We start from the raw sequence: 20,342 nt of genomic DNA on the forward strand, positions 1-20,342 counted from the left end.
TAAATCTTTCAAGACTTGTCTTGAATATATACAACAGATGAGCCTCTACAGCTCTTTAGAAACATTAGAAAACCTACAGCACAATACAGGCCCTTCGGCCCACAAGGTTCTGCCAAACATGTCCCTACCCTAGAAATTACAAGGCACACCTATAGCCCTCTATTTTTCTAAGCTCCATGTACCTATCCAAAAGTCTCTTAAAAGACCCAATTGTATCCGCCTCCACCACCGTTGCCGGCAGCCCATTCCACGCACTCATCACTCTCTGAGTAAAGAACTTACCCCTGACATCTCCTCTGTACCTACTCTCCAGCACCTTAAACCTGTGTCCTCTTGTGGCAACCATTTCAGCCCTGGGAAAAAGCCTCTGACTATCCACACAATTAATGCTTCTCATCATCTTATACACCTCTGTCAGGACACCTCTTACTCTCCGTCGTTCCAAGGAGAAAAGGCCAAGTTCACTCAACCTATCCGCATAAGACATGCTCTCCAATCCAGGCAACAAGGGAAGTAACCTCTAAAGAGGTGTTTTTGTGCTAAGTGGTTAACTCATTTTGCATCTGAGAAACTTGGTTCTAAGTACCTCATACCAGGGAAACATCAACACCTGCTTCAATGAGATCACCTCTTATTCTTCTAATCTTAAGAGTATAGGCCTAGTCTTAATCTCTCCAAGTATGACAAGTCTGCTATTCTGGGAATAAATCTGTTGAATCTTCACCGCAATCCCTCAATATCCAAGCTACACATTATCTTAAGCAGGGAGGCCAAACTTGCATGCAGTAGTCCAGAAATGGACTCACCAGAGCATGGCTAATAGAAGCAAAATTCTACCCCTCATCTCTCATTCTGCTTTTCAGTGAACTAAAAGAGGGTGAAACTCATTTCTCAAGCACGCATGACCACTTTCAAAATGCCAACATTCTCTTGAATGCTCACATTATACTGCCATGCAGTTACTTAGTCAGAAAGTGCACTTTGCTGTGGATTGGAACTCACTATGCAGCAAAATTATTCATTGTGGCAGAGGCTTAGCACTAATTCATTTCTCGAGGACTGAAAGATTAATACATAAGTAGCAGTTAATGAATTATAGTAATCTTAATATTTTAATTATCTGCTTGATGATTGCTATTACTGTAAATTCTATATAATTTTTCTATTAGTTATTGTAAAAAAAATCCACTATTATTTCAAATTTATCAGGCTAATTAGAAGAACACCATGAGCAAGTGTGACTAATTCCTGATGGCAACTGAGAACAATTCTAGAGTTCTGTGGAAGTCCAGTCCTCTCTTGGAAAGTTACTTTAATCCATATCTTCCTTTTTCTGATTTTGACCACAAAAACAGGAAGCTTTGACCTTTTTCCTAGAATGAAACTGGTGACTGAAACTCTGTTTTCTAACTAAATCAGTACAGATCAACATTATTAAAAACCGAAGTCAACTGCTTACTGTTCTGTGAATTTTAAGAATGTTGTTAACTAGTTATATCGAATCCCATATATTAAGACCATAGGATATCGAAAAAGATTTAGGGCATTCAGCTGATACACTCTGCTCCACATATCATGGATAATATTTTTTCAACTCCATTCTCCTGCCTTCTTCCTGTTATCCTTAACCCTTTTACCAATCAAGAACTTATCAAATTCGCCTCAAATACACACCCACTTCGGCAACAAATTCCACAGAGTCACCACCCACTGACTGAAGAAATTGTTAATTTTAAACGAAGGTCCCTTTATCCTGTCCCAATGGACACATCCTCTCCACATCTGTTCTATCCAGGCCTTTCAGTAGGTTTCAATGAGAACCTCGCTCAACCTTCTGAGCTCCATAAAGTACAAGTCCAGAGACATCAAATACCCTGAATGAATCCAGCCTTCCACTGGTTCCTCTCCAGAGCCAGTTCATCTTTCTTTAGACACAAGGGCCAAAATTGCTTACAACGTGCCAAATGCAGCATAACAAACTCATTATAAAGCTTTAGAAGTACATTCCTGCTTTTCTGTTCTGGTTCACTCATACTGAATGCTAACATTGCATTTGCCTCCTTTACTACCAACTCCAAGTTCAAAGTAAATTTAATATCAAAGTGGATATATGTCACCATATCCAACCCTGAGATGTATTTTCTTGTGGGCATACTCAGTAAATCCAAGGAACATAATAGAATCAATGAAAGACCATACCCAACAGGGTGGACAAACAACCAATGTGCAAAGGACAACAAATAGTGCAATTACAAAAGAAAATAATAAAAATAAATAAATATTGAGAACATGAGATGAAGAGCCTTTGAGAGTGAGCCAATAGGCCATGAGAATAGTTTAGTGATGGGGAGAGTGAAGCTCAGTAAAGTTATCTCCTTTGATTCAAGAGCTTGAAGAGTAATAACTATTCCTGAACCTGGTGGTGTGGGTCCTGAGGCTCCTGTATCTTCTTCCTGATGGCAACGGCGAGAAGAGAGCATGGCCTGGGTGGTGGGGGTCCTTGATGATGGATGCAGCTTTCCTGTGACAGTGCTCAGTGTAGATATGCTCAATGGTGGGGATGGCTTCACCTGTGATGGACAAAGCCATATCCACTACTTTTCACAGGATTTTCCTTTCAAGACCATTAGTGTTTTCATACCAAGTAATGCTGTAGCCAGTCGATATATGCTTCACTACACGTTTTTGTGGAGAAGTTGTCAAAGTTTTAGATGTCATAGCGAATCTTTGAAAGCTTCTAAGGAAGTAGAGGTGCTGCCATGTTTTCTTCATAATTGCACTTGTGGTTGGCCCAGGACAGATCCTCGGAAATGATAACACCACGGAATTGAGAGTTGCTGCCTGTCTACACTTCTGACCCCCTGGTGAGAACTGACTCATAGACCCCCGCTTTCCTCTTCCTGAAGTCAATAATCAATTCCTTGGTCTTGCTGGCATACAGTGAGAGATTATTGCTGTGGCATCACTCAGTCAGATTTTCAATATCCCTCCTTTATACAGATTCATCACCACCTCTGATTCGGCCAACGACAGTGGTATTGTCAGCAAACCAAAATATGGCATTTGAGCTGTGCTTAGCCACACATTCCCAAGTGTAAAGTGAGTAGAGTGGGGGCTAAGTACCTGTGCTGATGGAGATAGTAGAGGAGATGTTGTTGCCAATCCAAACTGACTGGGTCTGCAAGTGAGAAAATCAAGGATCCAGTTGTACAAAGAATTTTGAATTTTAATTTGAATTGATTTTATTTCTTACATCCTTCACATACACGAGGAGTAAAAATCTTTATGTTACATCTCTGTCTAAATGTGCAACATGCAATCATAGTAATTTATAATAAATAGAACAGTCAATGTGATAAAGAGTACACTCAAATCAGCGTGAGTTAATCAGTCTGAAGGCCTGGTGGAAGAAGCCATCCTGGAGCCTGTTGGTCCTGGCTTTTATGCTGCTGTACTGTTTCCCGGATGGTAGCAGCTGGAATAGATTGTGATTAGGGTGACTCGGGTCCCCAGTGATCCTTCGGGCCCTTTTTACACACCTGTCTTTGTAAATGTCCTGAATCATGGAAAGTTCCCAACTACAGATGCACTGGGCTGTCGGCACCACTCTCTTGTAGAGTCCTGTGATTAAGGGAGATACAGATAAATTCTAGCCAGTTGATCAGCGATAGGTCTTTATTACTTGGTCAGATACCCCATCTGGGCTGGATGTTTTCTGTGGGTTAATTTCCTAAAAGATATTTTCACGTCTTCCTCAGAGACTGAAATCATAGGGTCATCGGGGGTTGTGGGAGTTTGTGAAGGCTTCACCATGTTTGATGGTAAAAGCGAGCATAGAAGGCATTGAGCTCACCTGGAACTGAAGCCTTGTTGTCACCTGTGTCACTTGGTTTCACTTTGTAAGAGGTAAGAGCGTTCAAACCTTTCCACAGTTGTCGAGCATCCTTCAGTGATTCGATTTTGGTCTCCATTTGCCACTTTGCACACGAGATGGCTTTCTGGAGAGCATACCTGGATCTTTTGTATCCTACTTGGCTGCCAGACCGTAATGACACTGATCTGGCCCTCAGAGGATTGCATCCAGGGATTTTGGTTGGGGAAGATACTGAATGATTTTGTGGGGACACACTCGGCTGCAACTGTTGCTAACAACCATGGTGTATTCATTCAGATCCTCTAATGAGTCCTTGAACGTGGCCTATTTCACCATTCAGAGTTAGCCATGTCCCCATGAAACACAGAACACAGCACTATCTCACTTCCCTCCAATACAGCAATCTTAGATCCTCATTCTTATTCTCCAGTGACTGCACATTTGCTAACAAGATGCAGGTTAGAGGGAGTTCATTCCTCTGTGTCTCAGCCTGGCTTGGAGTCTTCCCCTTCTCCCTCTCTTCCAGCCGTGGTGTTGTACCTTCATCTGTTTAAAGGTGCCATACCTGCAAGCTTGGAAGTTAAGTCCACCGAGTCCTTCAGAAGATTCTGAAATTGCTAGTTCATCAAGACAGTTGAAAAGAAGGATGCTTAAAGGGAAATTACAGGTTGCAGATTGCAAGACAAACCTGCAAGTTAACGTAAGGGAATCTTGAACTAAGACTTCCAAATCCTTTTGCACCACCCATTTCTGAAATCTCTCCACAGTTAGTGTATAATCCCACTCTCCCTATTCCGTATTCCACCTGCCACTTCCTGCCCACTTTTCCAACCTGTCTATACATCTTCCTACAGAGTCCCTGCCCTCCCAACACCTCCTGCCCCTCCACCTACCTTAGTACCATCTGCAAAGGTGGCCATGATGCTATAAGCCCCTTTATCCAAATTATGAATGCATAAAGTGAAATATTGCAGTCTGAACACTGTAGAGCTCCATTATTCATGGACAGCTGTCTTGAAAATGGCTCCTTTATGCCCACTCTCTGATTGCTGCTAGTCAGCCAATATTCTGTCCATATTCATACCTTACCTTGCATACCACAGGCTCAACTTGTTTCGGAGCGTGGTGTGCAGCACCCTATCAAATGCCTTCTGATAATCCCCTTAACCAAATCACATTGTCTTTCCCCTATCTTAACATGAACTTCCAAATGGTCTTTAATTTCCTGTCCTTTGCCTCCCTCCTTACTTCAGTGTTACATTTGTGATTATCCAGTCCTCTGCACCCTCCCTGGCTCCAGTAATTCCTAAAAGATCACCACTAACACCTTCACAATCTCTGTCAGAACTCTGGCGTAACTCTAAATTGTCCAAGTGATTTATCAGCACCTTCTCCTGAGTAATGACCACTAAATTCACCCCTGCGCCTTGACACAGGCTGTATGGTGTGATGGTTGAGGAACAGTGGACATCTTTCAAAGAGATTTTTCATGGTGCTCAGCAAAAGTACTGTATGTTCCAGTTAAAAGCAAGAACAGTAAGGGTGAGGAGAGCCAGCCTTGGATAACTAAGGAAATGAAAGAAGGCATCAAACTAAAAGCAAGTGCGCACAAAGTCGCCAAGAGTAGCGGGAAACTGGAAGTTTGGAAAACTTCAAAAAGCAACAGAGAACCACTACATGAGCAATAAAGAAAGGGAAAATTGTTTATGAAAAAAAACCTGAACAAGATATAAAAATGGTTAGTAAATTTTTTATAATTATGTAAAGTGGAAAATGGTGGCCAAAGTGAATGTAGGTCCCTTGGAGGATGAGAAGGTGGATTTGATATTGGGTAATGAGGAAATGGCAGAGACTTTGAATGACTATTCTGTTTCAGATTTTATGGTGGAGGACATGTCTAACATTCCAAAGAGAGATGTTATGGATGCAATGAGAGGTGAGGACCTTGAAACAATAGCTATCACTAAAGAGATAGTGCTGAGCAAACTTGTGGGCCTGAAGATAGACAAGTCCCCTGGTCCTGATGGAATGAATCCCAGGCTACTGAAAGAAATGGCAGAAGTAGAGGCTTTGGCGATAATTTACCAAAATTCTCAGGACTCTGGGCAGGTCCCGGCAGATTGGAAGATGGTGAATGTCACACCACTGTTCACAAAAGGATGCAGGAAAAAGGCATGTAACTATAGGCCAGTTAGTTTAACATCTGCAGTTGGGAAAATGCTTGAAGCTCTCATTAAATAAGAAATAGCGAGGCATCTGGAAAGAAATAGATCCATCAGACAGATGCAGCATGGATTCAGCAAAGGCAGGTCCTGTTTGACAAAATTACTGGAGTTCTTTGGGGATATAATGAATGCAGTGGATAGAAGGGAACAGATGGACATTATTTACTTGGACTTCCAGAAGGCATTTGGTAAGGAGCCACATAAATGACTTATCCATAAGATAGGGATGCATAGAGTTGGGGCTGATGCATTAGCATGGATAAAGGATTGGTTAACTGATAGATATATAGGTGTTACTCTGGTTGGCAATCAGTGGTGAGTGGTGTGCTGCAGGGGTCGGTGCTGGGCCTGCAACTGTTCATGATATACATTAACAATCTGGTAGAGGGGACCGAGTGTAGTGTGCTTAAATTTGCTGATGACACTAAATTGAGTGGAAAAGCAAATTGTGCAGAAGATGTGAAGAGTCTGCAGAGAGGTATAGGTAGGTTAAGAGAATGGGCAAGGGTCTGGCAGATGGAGTACCGTGTTGGTTAATACAAGGTCATCCACTTTGGAAGGAAAAATGGAAGAGCAGATTATGACTTAAATGGTAAAAATGCTGCTGTACAGAGCTACTTGAGAGTGCTTGTGCATGAATCACAAAAGGTTGGTTTGCAGGTGCAGCAGGCTATTAGGAAGGCAAATGGGATGTTGGCCTTCATTGCTAAAGGGATTGAATTCAAGAGCAGGGAGGTTATGCTGCAGCTGTACAGGGGGCTGGTGAGGCTGCATCTGAAGTACTGTGTGCAGTTCTGGTCTCCTTACTTGAGGAAGGATATACTGGCTTTGGAGGTGGTGCAGAGGAGGTTCAGGAAGTTGATTCCAGAGATGAGGGGTTAGACTATGAGGAGAGATTGAGTCATGTAGGACTGTACTCGCCGGAATTCAGAAGAATGAGAGGAGATCTAATAGAAACTTATAAAATTATGAAAGGGAGAGATAAGATAGAGGCAGGAAAGTTATTTCCACTGATAGGTGAGACTTGAACTGGGGACATAGCCTCAAGATTCAGGGGAGTAGATTTAGGATGGAGATGAGGAGGAACTACTTTTCCCAGAGAGTGATGAATCTGTGGAATTCTCTGCCCAAGGAAGCAGTGGAGGCTACCTCAGTAAATATATTTAAGACAAGGTTGGATAGATTTTTGCATAGCAGGGGAATTAAGGATTATCGGGAAAAGGCAGGTAGGTGGAGATGGGTCCATGGTCAGATCACCCATGATGTTATTGAATGGTGGAGCAGGCTCGACAGGTCAGATGGCCTACTCCTGCTCCTATTTCCTATGTTCTTATGACACTGTCTTGAATTTCTGGCCAGTTACTAGTGTCTTCCACAGTGAAAACTGATGCTAAGTATTTCCTTAGTTCCTCTGCCATTTCTCTGCTCCTCAATAGTGCTTCTCCAAAGTAATTTTCCAGCAGTCCAATAACCACTCTAGCATCTCTCTTGCCTTTTATGTATCTAACTATTCTTATGTTCCTTCAGTATTATTCTGTTTCTAATTTTTACTTGAAAATGATTAAAAAACAATCACACTATTCAATGTCTTCTTTCAAATACCACATATGACTTGTTATGTCCTTTCTCCAGATAATTAATGTGAAGAAAATATGGCGCGACTGGTACCATTCTTGTTCCCGAGTCACAGGGCTGTGGGCTCAAGACTTGAGCCAGCGTTTGTTGCTTTTTATAGATTCCCTCACAAGAACTTAATCATGACTAGTTTTTCATCAGTGAAATTACAGCCAATTTGGCAAATACTGCTTATCATTTTGTTTGCACGTTCTGCTTTGGTTAGACAAATGTACAGAGCAAGATCCCAAAACAGTGACTTAAAGGATGAAAGGAGAAATGTTGAAAAGGACAGTGTTACAGACTCTGTATGACTTTGAGCTTTCAAAATCTGCAGGAATATAAAATCATAGAGTCTAGGTACCTTGAAATAATTAGAACTTAGATATCAAGCTAACGTTTACTTAAAATTTCAAACTAATTTCCACAAGATTGTTTTGTAACGAGGAAATCTCTGCCATAAGACATTATTGAAGATTATTTGTAACATATTTTTAATGTTAAATTACCTGCATATAAAGTCAACACAGCATGAATGAAAGGTAATAATATTTGTTTTAAGTTATAGAGAGAACTAAACATTTTAGGCTTGGTTAAGAAAGTTTTATGCTGCAGCATAAAAGTGCAACCTTTTAATATTTTTATATTTACTATTATTGAATGTTACTCTTCATTTTTCTTTGAAGATTTTCAGCTATTCTATGTCATAAATGCAGAGCACAAACTAAAAGAGAAGGAAACCTGGCCAACATCTGCCCACAGACCAATACATTTGGCATTACACAAATGATAACTCATTTTTAGTTGGGTAATTTCCTCATTGCTGAAATATTTCTCTGCTACAATCAAAAACCAGTTAATGTAGTTTAAGGGCCAGACCTCTTAACCAGCATTACTTTACTGCTATTTATGTAGGAAAATCAGCCCTGGCAAGAAATTACTTTCATCATGTTTCCATTTAAATAATACACCTATAAAATTCAGTTATTTAGTTTATCAGCTCCCATTAGGATCGTGGGTTGAATGTGAATAAATTCTAGCATCACAAAGAAATAAACCCCTTGTAGATTAAGCATGCAGTAAAATGTTGACATCAACACTAGTATGATGCATGAGAATATAAACATATCTTAAAAATATACATATATGCATACAAATTATAAACTGGATTACGTTACTTGTCTCCTTCAACTTGTTCTGCTATTTAGTGAATCATAGCTGATCTGTTTTAACCTCAACTTCCACATTCCAATCTCTTTGCTATAACCAAAGGGACTGTATTGGGCCATTCTGCCCAACAAGTCTTCTTTGTCTACCCTGCTTTTTACTTCTTCAAAGAATTCCAACAGATTTGTCAGGCAAGATTTTCCCTTGAGGAAACTATGCTGACTATGGCCCATTTTCTCATGTGCCTCCAAGTACCCTGAGATCACATCCTCAATAATCGACTCCAACATCTTCCCAACCACTGAGGTCAGATTAACTGGCCTATAGTTTCCTTTCTTCTGCCTCTCTCCCTTCTTGAAGACTGGTGTGACATTTGCAGTTTTCCAGACTTCCAGAACCATTCCAGAATTTGGTGATTCTGGAAAGATCATTACTAATACCTCCACAATCTCTTCAGCCACCTCTTTCAGAATCCTGGGTTAACACCATCTGGTCGAGGTGACTTATCTACCTTCAGACTTTCAGCTTCCCAAGAGCCTTTTCTGTAGTAATGGTAACTTCACACACTTCATGACTCCTGACACCTGGAACTTGCACTATACTGCTAGTGTATTCCACAGTGAAGACTGATGCAAAATGCTTCTTCAGTTCGTCCACCACTTCCTTGTCCCCGATTACTACCTCTCCAGCATAGTTTTCTAGTGGTCCAATATCCACTCTTGCCTCTCTTTTACACTTCATATATCTGAAGAAACTTTTGGAATCCTCTTTAATATAATTGGGTAGCTGACTTTCATATTCCATCTATACCTGCTTAATTTTTTTTTCATTGCTTGCCTTCTGTTGGTTTTTTAAAATTTCCCAATTCACTAACTTCCCACTGATTTTGCTTTATTATATTCCCTCTCTTTGGCTTTTATGTTGGCTTTGACTTCTCTTGCTAGTCAGAGTTGTGTAATCTTTCCTTTAGAATACTTTCCCTCTTTGGGATGTATATATCCTGTGCCTCTGAATTGCTTCCAGAAATTATAGCCATTGCTGCTCTTCCATCATCCCTGCCAGTGTTCTTTTCCAATCATTTCTGGCCAACTCCCCTCTCATGCCTCTGTAATTCCCTTTACTCCACTGTAATACATCTGACTTTAGCTTCCCCTTTTCAAATTTCAGGATGAATTTGATCATACTATGATCACTTACCCCTAAGGGGTTTGTTTACCTTAAGATCTCTAATCAATTCTGGCTCATTGCATAGCTCCCAATCCAGAATAGCTGATCTTCCAGTGGGTTCAACTATGAGCTGCTCTAAAAAGCCTTCTCAAAAGCATTCTAGAAATTGTCCCTCTTCAACTCCAGTGCCAACCTGATTTTCCCAATTTACCTTTCATTCTTGGGATCATCTTGCCTCATCTGCACTCTCTCAATCCCCCAGCTCATCTTTCCTTAGATATGAGGCCCAATACTGTTCACAATATTCCAAATGTAGTCTGACCAATGTCTTATAAAGCCCCTCATTATTCCTTGCTTTTATATTCTAGTCCTCTTGGACTGAATACCAAGATTGCATTTGCCTTCTTTACTGATGACTCAACCTTCAAGTTGACCCAAGGAAATCATGCACTAAGACTCCCCAAACCCTTTGGACCTCTGATTTTTGAATTCCCTCCCCATTTATATAGTAGTCTACACATTTAATCCTTCTACCAAAGTACGTGATTATACACTTCCCGATGCAGTATTCAATCTGCAATTTCTATGCTTATTCTTCAAATTATTCAAGTCATCCCTTCTTTCGTAGCACTACTTGCTCCTCCACCTATCTTTGTATCATCTGAAAACTCTAGACTCTAGCGATTCTTTATTACTAATGCCTCATTTATCTCTTCAGCTACATCCTTCAAAACTGACTGTAAGTTGGAGTCTATTTGGTCTCGGTGCCTTGTCCACATTCAGACGTTGCAGCTTCCCAAGCACCTTCTTCTTCTGCCCCCTGACTCAAACATCTGGCATGCTGCTGGTGTCTTCAATGGTGAAGACTGATGCAAAACACTTATTCAGTTTATCTTCCATTTCCTTGTTCCCTATTACTGCTTCTGCAGCATCATTTCCAGTGGTTCGATGTCAACTCCTGCCCCTCTTTAACTCTTTATACTGTATATCCGAAGAAACTTTTGGTATCACCTTTTATGTTATTAGTTTTCCTTCATATTTCATCTTCTCTCCTCTTAGTGCCTTTCTATTTGCCTTTTGTTGGATTTCAAAAGCTTCCTAATCCTCTGGCTTTGTACTAATTTTTACAATGTTATATACCCTCTCTTTTGCTTTTATGCTGTATTTGACTCTTCTATTAGCCACAGTCATTTCATCCTATCTTTGGAATGCTTCCTTCTTCTTTGGGATGAAATGATTTTGCATCTCCCAAATTAATCCCAGAAACTCCTGCTATTGCTGCTAAGGTCTCTTCTTAATCTGCTTGGCCAGCTCCTTTCTCATACCTCTGTAATTACTTTTACTCAACTGTCATACTGAAATGTCTGAGTTTGGCTGCTCCCTCTAAAACTGCAGGGTGGATTCCATCATATAATGATCACTGCATCCTCAGTGTTCCTCTACCTTAAGCTCACTAATCAAATCTGGTTCATTGTACAACTCCAAATGAAGAATTGCCTTTTTCCTCATGGACTTGACCCCAAGTTGCTCTAAAAAGCCAATTCACAAGCATTTTACAAATTCCTTTTCTTGGGATCCAGTGCCAACCTGATTTTTCCAGTCTACCTGCATATCGAAGTCCTCTATGACATCATAACATCGCCTTTCCTACACAAAATGCTAGATGAACTCAGAAGGTCAGGCAGCGTCTATGGAAGTGAATAAACAGTTGACATATTGGACTGAGACCCTGCATCAAAACTCGACCTAAAACACCGATTGTTTATTAATTTCCTTGGATGCTGCCTGACTTGCTGAGAGCCTCCAATGTTTTGTGTGCGTTGCCCTGCATTTCCAGCATCTGCAGTATTTTTTGTGTTTATGTTATTCCTTTCCTACCTCGTTATAATTTGTACATCACTCCTGGGTTTTGCAGGCTTGTATATAACTCCCATCAGGGTCTTTTCACTCTTGCAGTTTCTTAACTCTACCCACAAGGTTTCTACATCTTTTGACCCTGTGTCACTTTTTCCACATTTTTACCAAGAGAACACCTCACTCCCTCTGCCCACCTGCCTGTCTCTTCAATAGGATGCGTATTCTTGGATGTAACCTTCCACCCCTTGCCTTTCATGAGTCTGTCCACCCTTGATTTAAAATCATTCAAAACCTCAGCTTCTAACAGCCTTTGAGGAACAGAGTTCCAAAGATATACAATCTTCTGAGAGAAATGTTTTGCATCATCGCTGTTTTAAAGGGCAATCTTTTATTTGTAAACAGTGACCCCTGGTTTTAGATTCAATTGAGTTCCCTTTCATTCTTTTAAACTCCAGTGGATACAAGTTCTCATAGGTGGCAGAGTTGGAGAGAGTTAAAAGATTCAGGTTCATGGATGTTAACATCTGAAACGTAGATGCGACCACCAGGAATGCCTGGGCCTCTGCTTTCATGGAAGCTTAAGGAGATATGACACACCACCAAATACTCTTCCATACTTCTACAAATACACTGTGTGGATTTGTCTCAATCCAAATGCCTGTGATGATGCTGCATGTAGGTTTCTCAGTCCAACTGCACCTCGCCACATTTTTGCATATGATAATAGATTTGATTTGAATAGCTGATCTAATATTTTCTCATAAGGCTATCCACCCATTCCAGACATACGAATGAAAATCTTGTAAAGCCATTTAGTGATGAGATTTATTTTTAAGCCCTGGTTCCTTATTTTGGCTTGAGGTTGATAAATATATATTGTGATGCTGCAGCCATGGGAGGATGGACAATATGTCAGGCACCACTGACACCGCTGGAGCAAAAGGAAGATCAACGGGGCTCAGCGATTCACACCACAAGGTCCACCCGGAAGCTCTCCAGATACAATGGTACCAGCGCCTGGCACCAGTCAAGCTTGCCGCATGGCACAATGGGTGGAACCCCATGGAGACGGTGGAGAGGGATGTCCTGTGGGCCCTCCTTGACCTAACACTGGCTGAGCAGTGTGACTTCAGGGCCCACGTTTTGAGCAGAAGCCATCAGAAGAAGGAATGAGGGAAGAACTGGGCAGCGGAATGTGCCATGTGGGAGAAAGCCTGGGGGTACTTGCAGTACCTCCACCACTGTGCTCAGCATAGTTACCCCTAGTTCCCTCCCATGGCCCAGGAAGAGCTTGCTCTCCATGCCTTTGTAAAGGTGCTGACACGAGATCGCCTTTGGCAGCTCGTTTGCCTGACATCACCATCATTGCTGGCTGAGGCAGGGAGGGCAGAAGCAATTTTAGCCCCCCAAGGCATTCTAGCATTGCCCCACATGCTATGACCCCAGGCTTGTGTCACTGAGGCAGAGAAAGGTCTGACCAGTGCAGTGTCAGCATCACCGGTGCCACGGAGAGATCTCTGCTACCGGTGCCACGGAGAGATCTCTGCTACCGGTGCCACGGAGCGATCTCTGCTACCGGTGCCACGGAGAGATCTCTGCTACCGGTGCCACGGAGCGATCTCTGCTACCGGTGCCACGGAGAGATCTCTGCTACCGGTGCCAGGGAGAGATCTCTGCTACCGGTGCCACGGAGAGATCTCTGCTACCGGTGCCACGGAGAGATCTCTGCTACTGGTGCCACGGAGAGATCTCTGCTACCGGTGCCATGGAGAGATCTCTGCTACCGGTGCCACGGAGCGATATCTGCTACCGGTGCCACGGAGAGATCTCTGCTACCGGAGCCACGGAGAGATCTCTGCTACCGGTGTCAGGGAGAGATCTCTGCTACCGGTGCCACGGAGAGATCTCTGCTACCGGTGCCATGGAGAGATCTCTGCTACCGGTGCCACGGAGAGATCTCTGCTACCGGTGCCACGGAGCGATCTCTGCTACCGGTGTGGTGAGGCAGGCCATTTGGGCCAGGACTGCCCCATACCAGCACCATACCACAGCCCAGTGCAGCAGCTGGTGACTGACCATTTTGGGATGGGAAAGACACTGGGCGAGCTGTGTGAATGCTTCTACTAGCCTGGGTATAGGCAGGACATGGAGCTGTTTGTACACCATTGCAGTGCTCACATGTCCCAGAAGGGACGGGACCGCCAGTCTAGGGCACCAATCCAGCAGGATGTGGTGGGGCCCCATATGAGTCTACTGCCCTTCCCAGAAGAAGGGACTATTCCCTAAGCTGGGAAGCCACTGGAAGGTTCTGGGAGAGGTGCTGAACCGCATCTTTGATGTGGCATATTGGATGAAATTACCTGAATGGTGGAAGGCAATTGTGCGCATTAGGATTGGCTGGCACCGTATTGGCCCTTGGCCACCACCAATTCAGCGAGGCTGAAGGAAGGAAGGGACACACTGGGTGCCCTGCCTCTTGCCTCACAGTGCCTCCTCTGGGGCGGGGGGTGGGCTCTAGGAACCCCCCACGTCCACGCCCAGCATTCCAGGTGGCAGCATCGACCACCACCAGGACCTTGGTGCAGGCTCTGGGTTTGCCATGGATGGCTGACTCCTCAAGTGGGGGCAGTGTGAAGTTCCCGGGGGGGGGGGGGGTGGGGGTTGACAGTATTCCTAATGACCAGTGCTACCTATTGTTCTTTTGTTAAAATGCCTTCCTAGGATTATGGTGAGATGTTCAAGTTCATTTATTGTTACATTTTAGCTTGGGTATATACGTGGGTGTGGTTGTGGGTCACCCCAACTGTAACCGGGGGCGTGTAATAATCACCTCCTCCATCTGTACGTGACTGATTGGATTCTCTCCCTGGATCATAGCACCTGGTCTGTTTTTGTGTTTATCACAACAAAAAAATGTTGTTGGGTTTAACGAGCTTACTCGTCTGGCGTGGACCGAATGCTCGCCACAATATTTAATGCAGCTATTGTAGGCTACTGTCTGTTCTATGTTCCTAGAGTATAGAAGGATAATCTAATTGAACATTTCAGAAGTTTGACAGGATTAAACAGAATAAAGACAACCAATGTGCTATACTTTATTAGGAGTTTGAAGTGATTTGGCATGTCAACAAATACACTCAAAAACTTCTATAGTTGCACCGTGGAGAGCATTCTGACAGGCTGCATCACTGTCTGGTCTGGAGGGGCTACTGCACAGGACCAAAAGAAGCTGCAGAAGGTTGTAAATCTAGTCAGCTGCATCTTGGGTACTAGCCTACAAAGTATCCAGGGCATCTTCCGGGAGCGGTGTCTCAGAAAGGCAGCATCCATTATTAATTACCTCCAGCATCCAGGGAATGCCCTTTTCTCACTGTTACCATCAGGTAGGTGGTACAGAAGCCTGAAGGCACACACTCAGTGATTCAGGAACAGCTTCTTCCCCTCTGCCATTTGATTCCTAAATGGACATTGAAACTTTGGACACTATCTCACTTTTTTTTTAATATATAGAATTTCTTTTTTTGCACATTAAAAAAAAATCTATTCAATATACGCAATTGATTTACTTGTTTATTTATTATTTTCTTAATTTTATTTTTTTTTCTCTGCTATATTATGTATTGCATTGAACTGCTGCTGCTAAGTTAACAAATTTCATGTCACACGCCGGTGATAATAAACCTGATTCTGATTCTGATTGCCAAACAGGAGGCGCAATATTGATACAAAGAATTCCAGGAGAAAATTCAAGAAGAATTTTCATACGAATGGTGGGAGAAATCCCAAACTCTCTTCCACTGTCCAGGCTGGTGCAAAGTGAAGTTCAATAGGCTTTTCAGATAAGGTAGTAGATAAAACTTGTGGAGGAGCAACCCAGAAGGACCAAGGCCTGAAATGTGAATCTGAATTTCACCAAGACATCTCGGATAGATGTAGTGAAAACTACTGCTATAAAAACACAATCCTGTCCGCTAATGGTCCTCATGGAGAGGAATTTGCAGTAGGGTCTGCGTGATCTCCATTACAACATCTGAAATGAGTCAGAAAGCCACTCGATTCAAGGGTAACTACGGATGGAGAATAAATACTAGCCTCGCCCGTAAATATCAATGAATTTCTGAACCTGTAAGATCTCTAGACTGCTTTTGATATTCCGAAGTAATGGAAGCAGCATAGCAAATGATTATGTCAGACACAGTAATAAAATTTTTGCAAAATAAACAGAAATTTTCAGTACTATCAGCGGCAGCCAGCATTTGCAGAGAGAGAGAGAGAGAAGTGGAATTAATGCTTCAGGTTGGTGATATTCCATTGACTATATTAGATTCTAATGTAAGTTAAGGTCATTGACTTGAGATATTAACTCTGCCTCGCTATCCATAAATGCTGACTGACCTGTTGAGTTTTATTTCGGATTTCCAGGATCTACAGTTTTTGTCTTAGTATTAGAACAGTTGCTGCTGGAATAATGGCCTTCTCTCATGCTTAACAATTCCACAAGTGTAGATTAATAAATAGGAAAACATTTTTCAGAATATACAAGTCAAGGTCACTGGAGCAGATGAATCAAAAACCATTTCTCCATACCCATTTCCCTCATTTCTGATCTGGCATTCTTCATCAACCTAAACTTTGTCTTCATTTCTCTTTCCACAGATGCTTGTGATCTGCCGAGCACTTCCTGCAGTTTCTGTTTTATTTCAGGCCTTTAGGAATCTGTAGTTTTTCTTCCCCGTATGTAGCAGAGCAGAGAAATGCAAACAGGTGACATACTCACCTCTCCGCCTCTGTCTCCCCAATGACTTGGGAAAAATTAACAATGGAGTTGGCATGTGAATTTTCAAGAACTTATATTCCGAACAAAAATAACAAGTTAGTAAAGTTTTCTATTTTCACTCATTACTTTTCAACAGGACTATTTTTGATAGGACTGACCTGTCCTGCAAATAGACCGCAGACACCAATGATACACAGAATGTTAAATACTGCTGAACCAACAATAGTTCCAACTCCAACATCTCCATGGGTGATAAAGACACCTGCAGGAATATAAAGAAAGCGTTACTCAGCAGTTGCTTTACCAGACTTTATTATATGAAATATAAGAAATAATAATAGCACTTCTTTTGGAGATGCAAGTGAACAGATTGACCTGCAAACTATTTGTAAATGAAACTACAGATAATGACAATTCATCTGAGCACAAAATAAAATGAAAGGTAACTCAGCCTATTGGTAAAAAATAGCAGTAGAGCGATCACTCAAGTTGAGTATGATGTACTCCTAGGGGGTTGTCTATTAGTGTGTAGAAGCTGATCTGGTATTACCGCCTGAATTAATCTGGGATGGTAGGGCGGATTCCCCTAATGGAGAACACCTTTGTGTGACTTTGTCTAACAATGGTAGGCTGATGTATGGGCAGCCACGACACAGTCCTTGACAGATTGGGGTCAGAGTTCAGTGCATCCACAATACAATCCATAGAATGAACTTAAAAATAAGGATCCAAGGGGGGTCCATTCTAAATAGATTGTTTCCCAGCTTCATAGAATTCTCTTTGAGGAGCACAGACTAATTCTTTCAAAATCACTTGAAGTTGGGAAGAGTTGGCCTGTGTTCCTCAAAGAGAAATTTAGAAGGTCTAATGCACATTGTTTGAAAATTTACCTGGAAGTTTAAATTACCAGTAGCACAAATGGATTTGCCGGACAATGATATTCTCAGATATGTATTGTAGTAAAGTGTGCAGGGGTTCCTAACCTGGGGTCGAAGAGCCCCTTGCTTAATGGCATTGGTCCACGGCATAATAAAGGTTGGAAACCCCTGTGTTAGAGTAAAATAAATGAACAAATAGATTATTATTCTGTTAAAACTGAAAGTGCTGTGAATACTCAGAGGGCCAGACAGCTTTTGGCAGAGAGAAAAATGGGGATAATTTTCAGGTGAATGATGCTTCATTTGAATTAAAATATTAATTCTTTCCCCTCTTCACAGGTGCTGCTGCCTACCTACTGAGCATTCTCAGCATTCCTGTTTTGTTTTGTTTTGTTTCAGATTTAGAGCAACTGTGCCAGTTTGCATTTGCAGCAGAGAATTTACTAACTGGGTCGGGACATTACCAATGACTGAAGCAAACAGCTCAGGTGCTGAGCTCCCAGCTGCCATAAAGGTGGCACCAGCTACGTCTTCGTTCAAGTGTAATCTCTACATCAAAAAAAAACCAGACATCATCTCAGGATATTACAAATATTCAAATGCACAAGAAATTACACTTCCTCAGCCCTCAGAGTTAAGAACACAATACGTTTTTCAAGACATTCTCGCTCATCTGTTAACTTTATAAGATAAGTAAGTAACGTCTCTGTGGGGCCACACTGAGCTAAGTTTGACTGTCCACATGAATGACATATAAGATTAAACATACCGTTTATCAATCATTGCTTTTATTGTCTATCTTATAATATTTTTGCTGAATTATCAATAAATATTCAGATTATTGTTACATAGCTTTGTGGAAATTATCCTTTTATGATAAGTGTGATCTTAACTAAACAAACTAGTTTCTAAAGTCCTAGACAATCAACCTAACTTACACTCAAGTAGCCACTTTATGAGGTAACCTCTGCCCATTGAGTTTATGTTTGTGGTCTTCTGCTGCTGTAGCTCAGCCACTTCAAGGTTCAATGTGTTCTTCGTTCAGAGATGCTCTTCCGCACACCACTGTTGTAATGTGTGGTTATTTAAGTTACTGTCACTGTTAAGTCCTGTCAGCTTGAACCAGTCTGGCCATTCTCCTCTGACCTCTCTAGTCACAGAAATGCCGCTCATTGGATGTTTTCTGTTTTTCTGTAAGCTCTAGAGACTTGTTGTGCATGGAGAAAATCCCAGGAGATGAATAGTTTCTGAGATACTCAAACCACCCCGTCTGGCATTATCAAACATTCTAAGGTCAATGTAATTTAATCACACTTCTTCCCCGTTCTGATATTTGGTCTGAACAACTGAACTTCTTGAAGATTCTGCGTGCTTTTATGCATTGAGTTGCTGCCACACAATTGGCTGATTAGATATTTGTATTTAATGAGCAGGTTTACTGGTGTACCTAATAAATTGGCCACTGAGTGTAGACTTTACAGGTCCAGCCTGGCTTTCCCATCCCGGTTTATCTGCATCTCTAGATCCAGCTGATGAAGCTGAAGGTTTCACTTGGATACATGGTTAGAACAAATTAGATTGGTTCTTCAGTAAGTTGGTCAACAGGACAGCACGAGCTTTGATTCATTGAGCAAAAAGGCATTTTAAGATCAAAGTCTCAGATCTGGCAAAAACAAAATCTCTTGGTCTATTGTGCTTGAGTGATCCCTATATACTTTCAAGACCCGATCTCTCTACAGAGGATATCTTAAAGTATCAGAAAAATCCCAATGCTGACTCCAAAAAATTCACCAATTTCTCTGAAAGGATAAAGGGACCAATGTCATCGTCCTCTCAGTGGTCAACAGCCCAGGCACTGAGGTCTCAGTCAGCTAGGTCTAAGTGTCCACATCAACTGCATAACTGGCACAAGACATCCTGGAAAAGATCAACTGGGGAATGGAGAACAGGATGAGCTCATGTCCCCTTGAAATGCAATATACCCACTGATTCCTGGGAATCTTTGCTCCATAGTCACCCAAAGCATGGAAAGAATATTCAAGATGGTATTGAGAACCTCCGGGTTATTCACTGGGGTCCTGTGTAAGTGCTGGAAGAAGCATGCCACTTAAAAAACTACCCATCCACCTGTCTCGTCAGCCACCTTCTGCCTCATCTGCAGAAAAGTCTGCTGGTTCTGCTTCACTCCTTCAGAATCTACAAGATTGAAGTGACTATACGTGATCCTTGTTCCCAAAAAACACATTTGCAAAATATACTAAAGACATGACTTCAAACTGTATCGCTTCAAAACAACCCCCATGTAATCTTTTTTGATATTATATGCAAATACAATATCTGAATTAGACACAGTTTCATATTCATTTTTCCAGTTTTAAGTGTCAATATCAAGGCCAGAATTTAATCAATAGTTAATAGATAACATGCATTTCAGACACAATGAAATACTTTCAATGTCTTACAGTAAGTAAGTGCATGTCAACATACCTCACATATTTTTTCTAGGGCTGGAACAAAGAAATCATCACAAACTATAGCCAGTGCGTAAAACATATACACAGCCTGTAAAGAGAAAACAATCAACATCAGTCATAGTTCCCAAAAACATTTTTCCGTTTGAAAATGAAAACACTTAGCTCTTCATCTCAAAAATAATTCTTGATTTCTGTTTGTATTCTTAAGATGTAAATAGCAAGGAATTTTTTTATCCATCAATTGATGTCATATAGATGTAATACAATGTCGGTGGGCTTTTACTGGGAGATATTGGATGTTGACTTCTC

The 20,342-nt window shown here is 41.7% G+C and overlaps 1 protein-coding gene and 1 long non-coding RNA gene across 2 annotated transcripts in view; one reads left to right on the forward strand and one right to left on the reverse strand.

Annotated features, from left to right (window-relative positions):
* LOC140724833 (uncharacterized) overlaps positions 1–18,286 on the forward strand; it is an 88,789-nt gene extending 70,503 nt beyond the window's left edge. Inside the window, exons 2-3 of the long non-coding RNA XR_012098193.1 lie at positions 16,561–16,776; positions 17,959–18,286. This is a non-coding gene — a long non-coding RNA (uncharacterized lncRNA). The remainder of the gene's footprint in view (positions 1–16,560; positions 16,777–17,958) is intronic.
* LOC140724832 (sodium/potassium/calcium exchanger 4-like) overlaps positions 1–20,342 on the reverse strand; it is a 334,703-nt gene that overhangs the window by 99,130 nt on the left and 215,231 nt on the right. Inside the window, exons 4-6 of the mRNA XM_073039498.1 lie at positions 20,047–20,121; positions 18,024–18,108; positions 16,840–16,943 (exon numbers count right to left, since the gene is read on the reverse strand). Coding sequence (XP_072895599.1) covers positions 16,840–16,943; positions 18,024–18,108; positions 20,047–20,121 — 264 coding nt within the window. The remainder of the gene's footprint in view (positions 1–16,839; positions 16,944–18,023; positions 18,109–20,046; positions 20,122–20,342) is intronic.

This window comes from Hemitrygon akajei, chromosome 3 (genome assembly GCF_048418815.1).
Source record: "Hemitrygon akajei chromosome 3, sHemAka1.3, whole genome shotgun sequence".
NCBI lineage: Eukaryota > Metazoa > Chordata > Chondrichthyes > Myliobatiformes > Dasyatidae > Hemitrygon > Hemitrygon akajei.